Source organism: Zingiber officinale, unplaced genomic scaffold (assembly GCF_018446385.1).
Source record: "Zingiber officinale cultivar Zhangliang unplaced genomic scaffold, Zo_v1.1 ctg139, whole genome shotgun sequence".
In the NCBI taxonomy this organism is placed as follows: domain Eukaryota; kingdom Viridiplantae; phylum Streptophyta; class Magnoliopsida; order Zingiberales; family Zingiberaceae; genus Zingiber; species Zingiber officinale.
Genome location: NW_024589835.1, coordinates 42,940 through 56,480, shown reverse-complemented (window position 1 = coordinate 56,480; position 13,541 = coordinate 42,940). Strand labels below are relative to the sequence as shown.

General features: G+C 41.2%; 4 protein-coding genes across 6 annotated transcripts; 2 read left to right on the top strand and 2 right to left on the bottom strand.

The window, feature by feature from the left end:
- The first annotated feature begins 2,680 nt into the window (after window positions 1-2,680).
- Window positions 2,681-3,382, top strand: LOC122036334 (agamous-like MADS-box protein AGL80). The gene has a single exon (XM_042595630.1). It carries the CDS (start codon window positions 2,681-2,683, stop codon window positions 3,380-3,382), a length of 702 nt encoding a protein of 233 aa, XP_042451564.1.
- A 239-nt stretch (window positions 3,383-3,621) lies between these two features.
- Window positions 3,622-6,487, top strand: LOC122036344 (guanosine deaminase-like). 2 transcript variants are annotated; one of them, XM_042595641.1, is made up of 5 exons: window positions 3,629-3,948; window positions 4,590-4,649; window positions 4,839-5,029; window positions 5,973-6,077; window positions 6,162-6,487. In XM_042595641.1, the coding sequence occupies exons 1-5, from the start codon at window positions 3,933-3,935 to the stop codon at window positions 6,348-6,350; spliced, it is 561 nt and encodes a 186-aa protein (XP_042451575.1). In that variant the 5' UTR covers window positions 3,629-3,932; the 3' UTR covers window positions 6,351-6,487. The 2 variants fall into 2 exon arrangements, with proteins under 2 accessions (XP_042451574.1, XP_042451575.1); XM_042595640.1 differs by having other exon boundaries at window positions 3,622-3,948; window positions 5,973-6,487.
- A 216-nt stretch (window positions 6,488-6,703) lies between these two features.
- LOC122036343 (protein CHUP1, chloroplastic-like) lies at window positions 6,704-9,201 on the bottom strand. 2 transcript variants are annotated; one of them, XM_042595638.1, is made up of 9 exons: window positions 9,186-9,201; window positions 8,964-9,119; window positions 8,280-8,703; window positions 7,826-8,191; window positions 7,617-7,748; window positions 7,346-7,527; window positions 7,162-7,273; window positions 6,945-7,076; window positions 6,704-6,868 (listed from the first exon to the last, which is right to left on the bottom strand). In XM_042595638.1, the coding sequence occupies exons 2-9, from the start codon at window positions 9,053-9,055 to the stop codon at window positions 6,785-6,787; spliced, it is 1,524 nt and encodes a 507-aa protein (XP_042451572.1). In that variant the 5' UTR covers window positions 9,056-9,119; window positions 9,186-9,201; the 3' UTR covers window positions 6,704-6,784. The 2 variants fall into 2 exon arrangements, with proteins under 2 accessions (XP_042451572.1, XP_042451573.1); XM_042595639.1 differs by lacking the exon at window positions 9,186-9,201 and having other exon boundaries at window positions 8,280-8,700; window positions 8,964-9,154.
- A 2,053-nt stretch (window positions 9,202-11,254) lies between these two features.
- Window positions 11,255-13,108, bottom strand: LOC122036337 (S-adenosylmethionine synthase-like). The gene is made up of 2 exons (XM_042595632.1): window positions 12,794-13,108; window positions 11,255-12,606 (listed from the first exon to the last, which is right to left on the bottom strand). The coding sequence occupies exon 2, from the start codon at window positions 12,586-12,588 to the stop codon at window positions 11,404-11,406; it is 1,185 nt and encodes a 394-aa protein (XP_042451566.1). The 5' UTR covers window positions 12,589-12,606; window positions 12,794-13,108; the 3' UTR covers window positions 11,255-11,403.
- Window positions 13,109-13,541: the final 433 nt, after the last annotated feature.

Below are 13,541 nucleotides of genomic sequence, written 5' to 3'. Positions count from 1 at the left end.
TTGTTCGATAAATTTCCATAACAAAGCAATAAACCATGGATGATGTATTGGTAGTTTGTTTACTTATGCAAAAATATTCAAATTTGCAATCAGATAATCTCATTTACCCTTGATACTCAGTGTAACCAGTAGCAAATCCATAGGAGGAAATATAGGACAGAACAGAAAATTAGTACACAGTATCAGGCAATAAATGTTATACAAAAAAATGTAAGTCATAATCTAAAAATTTTTAAGACGTTAATATGGCTAAAAGAGCTAAAGTGGCATTAATGTTGGCAAGAGAAAATGGAAAAGTTGCAATGTGAGAATATTTAAGTATCTAAATAAGAAGTTAAATGAAACCAAGTAGGTCAATAACCTGATTTCTGAAAAATGAACATCTAGCCACTATACAAGGGCATAATAAGTGCCATAGTGCCCTTAAGTGGATAAGCTTAAACATGGTAGAAAAGACAAGAACATTAATAAACACTACGGGAAGAATAATTTGGTGTGGGAAGGTCAGCTGAGAAAGGAAAAAAAAAAAAAAAATGTGCCATGATAATAGATTAGGATTGATTTGGAAGTCCGAAAGTGGAAAAGATGACAAGCTGAGGATATGGTTCGAAGGTTAACAAGGCGAAGACTCCACACAGTCTTGCAACACGAACGACGTTAGTGCTGGGCCGGGAAGGAGTTTCCGGCATTGACCCTCCAACGCTCAAGTCAGTGATCCACACAAATGTAGAAAAAGAACTGTAGCAAAAGCGTGTTCAACAGTGAAGCATCGCATACCTCCACCTGTGGATGAGAACCCCTTTTATAGTGTCAATGTAGCATTTGTGCACGCATCTCAAAGCATGCATACGTTTTCCAAAGTGTTTTAGGAAAAAACGAGTCAAAAAGTGTCTCTGACATTTTTCCTTAAGCGAGCATACAAATCAATGATGTGACAGACTGGAAGTTTCTAAAATACGATTTGTCTGCTGGACATACTCTGTTGTTAGTGGTGCAAACCTCCAAAAGGGTACGATGAGATATGCAAGGGGTCCCACTGTAGGCCGACCAGCGGTCACTCGGACTAGTTGTTTTAGTTCGGTCGTGCCTTTTGGAGCTGCTGGACAGTCCCCTTCTTTGCTTCCTGACTGCCAATGGTTACCTTTGTCCGACCAGCCATGCTCGATTAGCGAGGATTGGCCTGTCACAGATAGTTGCTTACTCCAGTTGTCGTTCGGCGTCCTTGCCCAGCCGACTGGGGGCTCCTGATCATCTCATCTGATCGGCCGACCAGGGCCTTCCTCTATTTTTGACCTTGACCTCCATGTTAGCAGGATTTTTCCTGCTTTGACACTCCTTTAGTGGGCCCTCTTCATCACCGTATCAAGGATGTTTCAGCACCCTAATTCCTATTCCCCAGACACTCACATTATGAAAATATATGAAGACAATACCTAAAATAGGATGAAAAGAACTATGACTGTAACCTCCCAATTTAGCTTCTGAACATCATCACAGCTGATATCAGTTCAATATAGGGACAATTAACAGCTTAGAAAAAAAAAGGTGAGAGCTAGAGATCTTTTGTTAGAATAAACATCAACAGCTGGAAGTTACTATTCGCCTCGCATTGGTCAATTAAATCGTTCTTCGATCCCTGCCCATGTGAGGCAGACAAGGTTATCAAGGACACAACATCACCATGAAAGATTAACCCTCCTTAGGCATTCTTTGGCAACTGCTAAAACCTTAATAAACCTCTAAGAATTGTGATGATAAACCTGAAATGTCAATATGAAGAGGAACTTCACACAGTCAAAAACACTTCTTATACCAGTCTAAGTACCAATAACATAACCCAGAAACCAAATTTCAATAAAGTTTCAGCTACCAAATTCACCAACATTGCAATGACACTGGTTCTTGCATAACCGACCTTGGAAAAGCAATATCTGTCCGATTGCGATCAAACACCCGTGCATCATCATAAATTACAACATTTATAACACTAAATAAGTGAAATCACACCAAAAGGTGACGTTTTCATTGTTTAATCATCAAAAGCTAATTCTTGCCATGCCATCTATGAACAATACCTTGGAAACACAGCGAATGACCGTGAAATCGCCGATGCAGAAACGAGAATAAGAAGCGAGACTGGCTCTCCCTTGCAGTTGCAGACCGAGGGAGCAGCATTTGGGAACAAAGGCATCGACATTGTGTACTGGGCTCGATCTACAGGCCCAACTCAATTATGGGCCTTAAGATTATTAAAAACTATTTCTTATACATTATAAAAGATAAGAAACAGAATATTTATTTTGTTTTTATTTTGTATTATAAAAATATTTCTTATATATTATTTTATAATATTTTTACTGACTAAATATAAAAAAAGTCCTACAACTTAATGTCTACCTTTTTTTTCATTTCAAATATAAAATTGATGCAATTAATAAAACATTATTGCCAAATATTCCAATATTTGCTACCATGCAAAAAATCAAGCCCCCTTGTGATATAAATAAAATGAAAAGAAAATGAAAAGAAAATCCAATAAAAGTAATTGATTCTTAATGTGCATGAATTTTTCTCTTTTCCCCCATTAATTTAATCAAATATAAACAAATATGTTGCGGAATTTCGAATATTTAAGGGAGAGGAATGGGAGGAGAAACAGAGTACTCTGTTTTTGTCGGCCATGGCGAGGTGCAAAGTGAGGCTGGTGAGGATCGCCAACGCCGGCTCCCGCCGGACGACGCTCAGGAAGAGGCTCAAGGGCCTGATGAAGAAGGTTCGGGAGATGACGGTGCTCTGCGGCGTGGAGGCGGCTGCGGTGGTGTACGATCCTCAGGATCCTCTGCACCCGGCGGCGTGGCCGTCGCGGCGCGAGGCGGCGCTGTTGCTCCAAGGCTTTCGTGCGTTGCCGGAGGTCGAGCGGCTGCGGAAAATGACCAGCCAGGAGGCGTTCCTCCGCCAGCGCGTCGCGAAGATGCGAGACCAGCTCCGCCGCCAGCAGCTGGCCAACCACGAGCTCGAGATGTCGGCGATCCTCTTCGAGGGCCTCTCCGGCCGGAGTCTCCATGACGTCGGCATCGAGAACGCCTACTCGCTTTCGCTGCTCGTCGACAACAAGCTCCAGGAGATCGCCGCGAGGCGGCAGGAACTCGCCGTGCAACTGGCCGTGAACTCTGCACCACCACCTCCTTCGTCGGCTCCTATGACTCTGCAGCATAATATCAACTGGCCGCCGCCATTCTCGAGCACGATGACGAGCCCGCCAGTTCACTCTCCAGCGCCCGTGCACAACAGTCACGCCGCCGCCGGCAACTTGCACAATATCGACCAATTCTCCAGCGCCAAAGTCGATCCTTTCCGATGGAGTGACTCCTTGTTCTCTTAATCCAAATTCATACAAGTTCACAATCTGGTCACTCAACAGCTTGCTTTATCGATCTTCTTCATGTTTCATGTGTTCCTTTTTTTGGATGGTCAAAGTTTACTATAAAAGTCAACTCTCGTGTTTCAAAGATTCAATCTTTTCGATAAATCCATTTTAAAAGGCAAAGAAAACGACCTTCACAATCGTATAGTTGGCAAAAGATTGAAAAATAGTAAATTTAACGATAATTTGGGGCTCGATCTCCATCTCAAAACAAGAAAATAAAACGAAAATACACAATAAAAAGGAGGAAGGAAGAAGGAAATGGGCATCTGTGGTCGTTGGAGCAAGAAGGGACACCGTGCACATCTTTTCCTCTTCTCTTCTTTTCTGCGCTCCATTGCCCTTTCTTGCTAGATTTTGTTACTTGGCGTTGGCGTCCTTCTCGTTTGCTTGTTCGTGGTCAATCTATCCGTCAGTTTATATATACGCCCGCCGAGCGATCGCCATTAAGCCATCTCGGTTTTTACGGATTTGCGTCGGAGAGGCTCCTTGTCCGATTCCAGTTTCCATGGAAGAGGCGCAAGGTACGGTTCGTAGTCTCGTCGCTTTTTTTCCTTTCGTCTTTCTTCCCTTTTTACGATCTGCGTCTTGCAAGTTGCCTTCTTGGAGATCCCGCTGCGGGATCTTCCCATAAAATCGCCGCCTTTATGCGGAAAGTGTCGATCTTGACGTTTTATCTTCATCGATTTGGATCGCCTGTCAATTTCATCGGTTGATGTCGTAAAATTTGGGCGAAATCCTTCTGATTCTGGATCCTGTCGTCCTCTTCAACAATTTCTCCTTGAAAATTAGTCCGGTGCTTTTGCATTAGGGTTCCTGGTCTCATCAGTATCCATGGAGAAATTGGGTTAAACGTTTTTCCTGATGAAACTACAAATTATTTGGGAGCTTCTTCCTCCCCAAATGACTGATTAGCTTTCCCCCTAAATTTCTTCACTCTTAAGATTTCTCTTTTCAAGTATAACCTACAATATGGAAGTTTCTAACGATCAAAATTTTATCTTTCTGCTATCTTTTGGTTGATTTACCTTGTTTAAACTTATTAGGGTTTCAATTTGATTATTCATAGAAATTGTGTCACTCCACCACAGATCTTTTGCTCGATTATGTTTCGCATGGCACTCATCAGTTGTTGCTTGCTATTCTTTCTGAATTATGGTTGCAGTGGTAGAATCGAAGGACGGGACCATCTCTGTGGCTTCTGCGTTTGCAGGTCACCATGAAGGTAATTGAGCAGCATTGCACATATGTCAACCGCATCATCTGTTGGTTGTAGAATTTGTGGTGTGGAGTGCAAGGAAAGATGATCCTTGAAAGAGCTCTTCTTTCACTTTCTTTTTCAATTTTGTTTTCTCAACCCTTTTTGTTCTCATTCCACTTCTTTTTTCGTGCAACATTCTGTGGTTTCGAGTAGTCGTTCAAGATAGAGACCATAAATTTTTATCAAAAGCTGTTGGAGAGGCATACTGCGGGATCGAATGTGGTGATGGGGGGCCATTTGGTGCAGTTGTTGTTCGTAACGATGAAGTCGTCGTTAGTTGTCATAACATGGTGCTGAAGCATTCAGACCCTACAGCTCATGCCGAGGTGACTGCGATAAGGGAGGTAAGGGTGTTAGATGGCTTAAATTGTTTACTTTTCTTCACAAGATTCTTGAATCCTTAGCAAAGTTTCTTCACATATTCAATTGCTTATGATCGATTCAGTATTTTGCGTACGATTCATAATACAAGAAACTGATAGGTTCCGCTTAAATTGTCATGTTATCCATTGTAGTGAATTCTTCTATATAATCAGCACCGTAATTTTGTCATGGTGAAATGGTGAAACGGTATGCAATTCCGACTCACTAGATTGTAAAATCAATTCGGTTTCTCTTTCTGTGAAATTTTTGACATCATTCAGAGTACGTATAACCCTCTGTTTGGGAGGAGGTGAGTAAAGGGGAGGGAAAGGTAAACATGGGTAAAATGAATTTTTACCCTTGTTTGGGAGAGAGTGAGCTATGAAGGGGAAGGGGAGAGAAGGGTAAAGCTTCCCCTTGCATGCTCGGAATAAGCGAAATTCCTTACACCCCAAATTGGGGTGTAAGGAAGGGTAAGGAGAAATTATTACAATTATATCCTTATTTATTTTTTCACATGCAGATTTATTAAAAAAATAAGAGGATATTTTTGTGAATTTATATATTTAACCTTCATTCCATCCCTTTCCTCTCACATAAACTTTCCCTCCCTTCCAAACAAGGGTAAGATAAATATATTACTTTCCCTTCCTTTCCCTCCCTTCCCCTTCCATCCCCTTCCATTAATGAACCTTACCTCACCCCATCCAAACAGAGGCTAAGTAGTCAGAGGCATGGTGTCTTTCCCGGATCATCGATATCATTTCCTTGATTGTGATTGCATCTAGTATTCTTGTACAAATCCTACTGCATGCCTCCATCACAGTTTGACCTTAATTCAGAGATAAAATTAGCTACTCAAGTTTAGGTATATGTAATTGGTTCTTTGAGTAAGCATGTTATGCGGCACTTTTATTGTTGCAGGCCTGCAAGAAACTCGGGAAGATCGAACTTTCAGATTGTGAGATCTATGCCTCCTGCGAGCCTTGTCCAATGTGCTTTGGCGCAATTCACCTTTCGCGACTCAAGGTAGTTGTTGCTCCTCTACTTCCCTCCGAGCTTATCTATCCTCTAGTCTGTGTTCATCTGGTTTCACTTGAACTCCAATTGCAGAGACTGGTGTATGGAGCAAAGGCAGAGGCCGCCATAGCTATTGGATTTGACGATTTCATTGCCGATGCTCTCAGAGGCACTGGATTCTACCAGAAGGCTCATCTAGAGATTAAGCGCGCCAATGGCAACGGAGCCATCATTGCTGAACAAGTATTTGAGAAAACTAAGGAAAAGTTTCAGATGTATTAATTCTCTCTGCTAAATTGTTTCTGAAAGGTCTTCTATATTCAAAATGATGAACAAGCATTGTAAACTGCTGTTGTGAATACTGATTATACACTGATTACTATTCATGTTTATGCATTTTCATTGGTGTTTTCAGTTCATCCATCAAGTTTCCTTTCCAAAAGGTGGTTGTACGTTGCAAAATCTAGGACAACCTCATATATTTTAGAGAAAATTTATTGAGCATGTAAAATATGCATCTTTTTCTCTTGTTTGACCCAGGCTTCATTTTCAATTTTTTTTATTGCAAATTCATATTTTGTAATCATATTCTCTTTTCATCCAATTCTGAGCCTAGTTATAGTCATCAATCTTCATAGCTATCCTTCTTGCAAAACCTTGATCACTTTCTCAAAATCTGATTACATAAACTGACTCTCTCATTCCATGAAATTGTTCTACTTTGTTGTACCTTGCAATTCAACCTTCTTCTTCAATTCCTCAATGGTGATCATCAGCTCCGAGTCGAGTCCTCCTGCAAACTGCGATAAAATAACACCGAGCGGATTACATATGCTCATGAGAGGAGTGAGGTCTTAAGATCAGATATGAACTTGCCTGGTGTGCTCTATAAGCAAACCTCACCCCCTGAAACAGAAGTGCCTCTTGTGCAGATTCCCGAAATGATTCGAGCTCGATCGACACTCTGCTCAGGTAGCACCTTGCAAGCTTCACAGACAGCTGCTTCATCTGTGCAATTGAAAGTTGCAGTTTCTATTCAGTTGATTTGCATTTCATCTGTTCATTGATCAAACTGATAAAGATAGAGCCATACCTTGCAAACCATTCCAGAATCTAACAGCCAATCAGTCGGGATTTTGAACTCCCTATATAACACCATATTTGAATTCCTCAACTTGATCACTTGATCGACGCCTCGCTCCAATCTTGTAACATCATTAGTATAAATAAGCACAAATTTTGTGTGATACAATTGATGGTGATCAGATAGTACTCACTTATCTAGCAAGTTTGAGATCTTTTTCAGGGTTGTCTCACATGGCAAAGAGGGATCATCCTTCAAAGATGAAACTTGAGCTTCGAGTTGCTTTAGGTCGCGGAATTCAACTGCGGCTTCACGCAGTGCATCAGCCTTCTTTTCAGGCCAGTCGAAGTGCTTCAACACAGCTCTCTCATCAGCCTATTCAAGAGATCATATAGTGAGTCACAACTTTTTTTTTTAATCGAATTTTTCAATTCTGACTACAATAACTCCATTACAAGACTTACCAATGTGGAGAGTTGTCCATCGAGCCAGTCGACAAAACTTAGAACATCTTCCATATTAGAGAAAGATGAGGATTGCACCTTCTCTATGAGGTGTTTGATGAGCTGCCCTTTTGTTTCAACATCTGCCTTAATCTGTGAAAGAAGATATTTCATTATGAAGTATCAAAACAAAAGATTGGTGAATCAAACACAAACGATGGGAGTCACACCGCTAACAGATGAGCCGATCGATGCTGAAGTTCTCCGACAATGCCACTGTGTACATTGCTAGATAGACTAGAGGAACACCCATTGCTCAAGGAGCCTTGTTTCCCATCTCGCTTATTTAGTGAATGGTATAGTTGAACTAGAGCAGAAGGCTTACTCACTGCAATTCTTCCTAAATCATTGTGAGGCGGAGGAGGCGGCGGCGGCGGTGGCAGAGCTTTGGAAGTCAATATGGAAGGAATTGGCATCTTGTTCACAAGTTTTGGTTGAACTTGTGCCAAAGAATGGCTCTTGCAAGTATTGCTCCCATGAATCTCCAATTCTTTGGCATTCTTTGAGTTTTGCTGAACAAGCTCCAACACTATTGACTACTCAAATGAAAAAAGATGAGCCTCATTCTATCAAACACAAAGAAAGCATGATCCATAACTTGACATGCAGAAAGAGCAAACAAACCTTATTGATATTCTTTGCTTCTGCTGCAACAAGATGTTGGTGCAGCCTTTTGTTTTCTGACTCCAACTCAACATTCCTCACCTTCAACTTATCAACCTCAGCTTTCAACCCTGCCACTTCCTTGTGCAGCTCCACCACCATTCTCTCACTCTCATCAAGTCTACTCTCCAACTCCTTGGCCTTGTTGGTGCCTGGCCTCAGCTTGTTGAAGTGGAGAGATCTTTTGGCCAAGTTCAAGCTGGTGCTGCTGTTTGTGTACACATCAGTAGGTTTCGGCCTAGGCTTCAGCATTGGAGGGGACCCTTTATCTGCCTCTGCTCTCGGAGAATCCTTTGTTGATCTTGAGACCACCCTGGCTCTGCTTTGGAGCTCCTGCTTCATTACTTTGCTTGGATCAACCACTGCTGCCTCAAAATTGTAGCTGCTGAAGAGCAAAGAAGACAAAAATTAAAAAACTTGGGATTTCATGCAATTTAATGTCTCATCAAGTTTAATCTATGATTCCTCTACTCCATGGCCTACAGGAATCTTGGCCAGAAGCTACTAAATTCTATGAACCATGACTGTTCATTCACATGCTTGGCTTTAACCAGGCTCCAGTAAAGTAAAGAAAGACTGCATGCATGTAGCCAAACAAGTTCATTGCCATTTCTGACAGTTTGCAGGGGGGGGGATGAAGAGTACCTGCATGGAAGAGAGATATGGGTGGCACAATCCCTGTCTGCGAAGTGAGAGAGGAGAGAGAGGTTGGTGAAAGCTGATGGATTGGGCATCATTGATTAACTGAAGGCTGAAGCTAGAAAAGAATGCAGCAAGCTTGTTGCACTTGTCCTGCTCTCTCTGTATTAAGAGACAAATTAAAGAGGTGAGAGTGAAAAACATGGTCACTGATTGCAATGTGCTAACCTCCTTTTACCCTCTCTTCATCACCCAACCACCCCACCAGACCTAACTCCACCTTCAAAATTGTGTCTGAATTCATCTAACACCACCTGAATTCATGCATGCTTAGTATTTGGCCAAAAAGACAAATTTGAGCAGATGGTTTCTACAGGGATGTGATCAGTAATCATCCATCTTCAACTTCAAAAACATGGTCCAGCAACGATATTAAACTTGAGCAAAATAAAATCAGAATCTGTGGCTCTTTTGAATAAAAGTCCATATCATGATTGTTTTGATTCCTTCCGAACAAGACCTTTAAATTAGGCATGAAAATGGTCAATTTTTCCCTCTGTTCTCGAACTGGTTTGTCATTTTTGCACACCAACTAGTCTAATCTCTGGGTGCCAGATAATGCCATAGACAGGATTTTAATTGGCTTGGATTGGAAGAAGAGACAAGAAGTAGCTTCTACTCCTTGTGATTGGAACAAGTTTAGGGTTTGAATCAGGTGGGTGTCGAGTGCACCTCAAATAATAGAGATTTGTGAGTTCAGATGTCATTTCAAACAGAGCCAAAAGATGGTGAGTTGGATTGTTGTTGAATTGCGTCTAGTAGTAGAAGGGTGCCGGACATTAGCATAAATTCTATTTTTCACATCCCTTAAATTAATATTTTTCATTAATTTTAAATTCAAATTTGTTGTCTTAATACATGAAAAGTGCCTAACTAGATAAGGTTATTTTGGACTCATCAAAATTTTATTTAATAATAAACTAAATGTACTAACTACATTATGCTTAATAAAAAAAAAAGTAAAAACATATATAACTAAATTACTAACAAATTATAATACAAATCTAATATAAAAATTACATATGATACAAACACTTTATATTCATCCGTCAAACATCATATTTAATACTGCTAAATTAAAATACAAAAAAATTACTAAATTAATATTAAAATAAAATCTCATAATATTAAATACTACTAAATTCATATTAAACTAAAATTTTCTTAATTAATATTAAATACTGCTAAAAATTTCACATACCGACTATGAATTATTCTCACCTAATCCCCTATTTTCATAATAAGTTTACTATTCATGCCTATTATAAAAAATTTACCCTTGTTATAAACAATCCACCTAGATAGGGGATTGTGTATTAAAAAAATAGACAAAATATGTGGGGTAGGAATCAATTTGATAAATATATTATAAATAATAATTATTATTATTTAAATAAATTTTATAAATTAGTCTTATTAATTAGAATTTTAATTAAACAATTTAACTTTGTAAAATACGAATTTGAATTTTTTTAAAAAAATAAAACTTAATGGGAATTAAAAAATTTGGATCTTAAAAAAAGTAATGCACTAGAATTTAAATCTCAGCTATGTAAAAGAATTTAACAAGCTGCAGGAATTTAAATCCAGATTGTGTAAAAAAAAAATACAAGCGAAATTTAAATCCCAGAAATGTAAAATGTTAGGAAATCTTGACTATGAGAAAAAAAATTAATAAATAATAAATACCGGGATTTAAATCCTTAATTATTCTCACCTAATCTCATAAAAAATTTACTTTTTTTTTTAATCCATTTTTATAAAAACTTTACTATTCACGTTTATTTTAAAAAATTTACCCTTTTTATCACTTTAAATAAATGTGTAATATGAAACCTTTATTTTGTTTCTTTTAGTTTAGGGGCAAGAAACAGAAGATAAATATTCAATGAGACAAATTTGAATATGTATTGTTCATAACTCATCCATCAAAATTTAAAATAGAAAGTATATCTATCAACTCATTCTATTTACATCCAAGATGACTTAAAAAGTTAATTCTGTCGTACCTTTATTTGTATTAGCACTTGCTGTAGCAGAGATGACTTACCAAATTGCCCATTTTCAATGAGCCATCATAGATGCATCCAACCTTTGGCCCTTTGGGGCATTTGCACGCCAACAAAAGCACAAAAGCAGAAGAAAGGGAGGGGAAGTATGCGAATGCAGGCAAGGAGGAAGGCACAAGACAGGACGGTGTTGTGCTCTTTCCAGACACTGCCTCTTCCATCCAACAATTGCAGCCACTAAGTTTGTTTCAGATTCCAAATTATTGTTCGAGTACAAACTTGTAGTAAACGAAAAAAAAAAAAAGACAAACCACACAGCACATTCGACATAAAATTCATAGTTTGTATGCATCGCCAGCAGTAGGACAAGATCAAATTTAGGCATCAGATGGTTTTTCCCACTTGAGGGGCTTGACTACTTCCCAGGTGAAGTCTGGGTCGTCCCTGCCAAAATGTCCGTAGGCTGCCGTCTTCAGGAACCTGTGGCCGCCCCTCTTCAGGTCGAGGTTAATGGTGATCATGCCTGGCCTGAAGTCAAAATTCTCCTTCACGATCTGCAGAATCTCCTTATCAGGGATCTTCCCTGTTCCGTAGGTGTCCACGAAAACAGAGAGGGGTTCAGGCACGCCGATGGCGTAGGAGACCTGCACGATGCAACGGCGGGCGAGCCCATTGGCCACGATGCTCTTAGCGGCCTGCCTGGCGATGTAGGCACCGCTGCGGTCGACCTTGGTGGGATCCTTGCCGGAGAAGGCACCACCGCCGTGTGCGCCCCAGCCGCCATAGGTATCGATGATGATTTTGCGACCGGTGAGCCCAGCGTCGCCGTGAGGCCCGCCGATGACGAAGCGGCCGGAGGGGTTCAGATGGAAGATTGTCTTCTCGTCAAGATATTGTTCCGGGATGACGGGCTTGATGACGTGCTCCTTGAGGTCAGCCGCAATCTCATCGTTGGTCACTGTCTCGTCGTGTTGGGTGGAGATGAGGACGGTGTGGACACGGATGGGAATCATGGCACCATTGTCGTTGCGGTACTCCACTGTCACCTGAGTCTTGCCATCCGGCCTCAGCCAAGCGCAAGTTCCGTTCTTGCGGACTTCGGTGAGGCGAGCGCCCAGCTTCGTGGCAAGGACATGGCTGAGGGGCATAAGCTCAGGGGACTCATCGGTCGCATAGCCAAACATGTGCCCCTGGTCACCGGCACCGATCTCCTCCGGGCGCTTGGTGAAGTGTCCGTGAACGCCCTGGGCGATGTCGGGGGACTGCTGCTCGATGTACATAAGCACGTTGCAGCGGTCCGCGTCAAGGCCGACATCGTCGGAAATGAAACCAATGGAACGGCAGGTGGCGCGGACAATCTTCTCATAGTCAACATCAGCCTTGGTAGTGATCTCTCCAAAGACCATGACCATGTTGGTCTTGGTGCAGGTTTCGCAGGCAACTTTGCTGTCGGGGTCCTGCTCAAGGCAAGCGTCGAGCACCGCATCAGAGATCTGGTCGCAGAGCTTGTCGGGGTGCCCCTCGTTGACAGATTCAGAGGTGAAAAGGAAGGTGTCCGCCATCTTGGACTGATCGACTCGCTGAATCATCACAGAAAAAAGCATCACAACATTTTTCATCAAGAAACAGAAAAAATCAAGCTCATCAATCAAAACCTAGGTCAGATCGAATCATTCGCAAGGAAAACCCGCAAACCCTACCGATTCCAACCAAATCAACCCCAAAGAAATCACAGCGAGGACGCAGATCTGAAGCAAGACGACTCACCTCAAGAAAACACGGAACGCGAAGGGAGAAGACGAGAGATCTGAAGCCTGATCTGCCGCCTCCTACTCTCTCCGCTGCTTCCGCCAAGTGGAGATCCCCTTTCACGATTTCTCGGTGGCCGAACACCGGCGAATATTTATAGGCGCCGAGTTGCCGACGGGCGCCCACCAACCCTTAACGCGGACGAATATTTAATCCCCACCGTCCGATTCCTACTCCTCTTGTCTGACGATGGACGGGAGTCCGAGACAGGTGGCGATAGCAACGTGTCTTCACCGACAGGTGGTCGCGTCACCGTTGGTATCCGGCACCTTGCCTCACCAACCCCGATTTATTGGGCTCGGACCAAGCGCACCATAAATTTAAGGATCCAATGTAAGGCTTAAAGCACAAGACAGGCATAGTCTACCACTCGCAACATAAAAAAAAAAAAACACGTCGTTTTCTTTTCTTTTAAAAAAAGAAAAAAGAAATGTGAGAAATAAGCCGTTTTGTGGCGTGCCTTATTCACCCGGTCAAAGTAGTTTAAAGGAAATTGGAAATTTAAAAAAAGTAGGTGAATTGTGGACATGCGTTTTGACTTTTCATATGGACCGGATGTAACTAGACGAGAATCCAGGAAGATTCGCAATTTATTATATCTTTTTGGTCCTTATTGAAGTTTAAAATTTGTTTTTTCGATTGTTAATTTGGAAAAATTTTCAACTAGTTCTTTTTCTGTTTTTTTATTATTCCACTCAAGTAAACT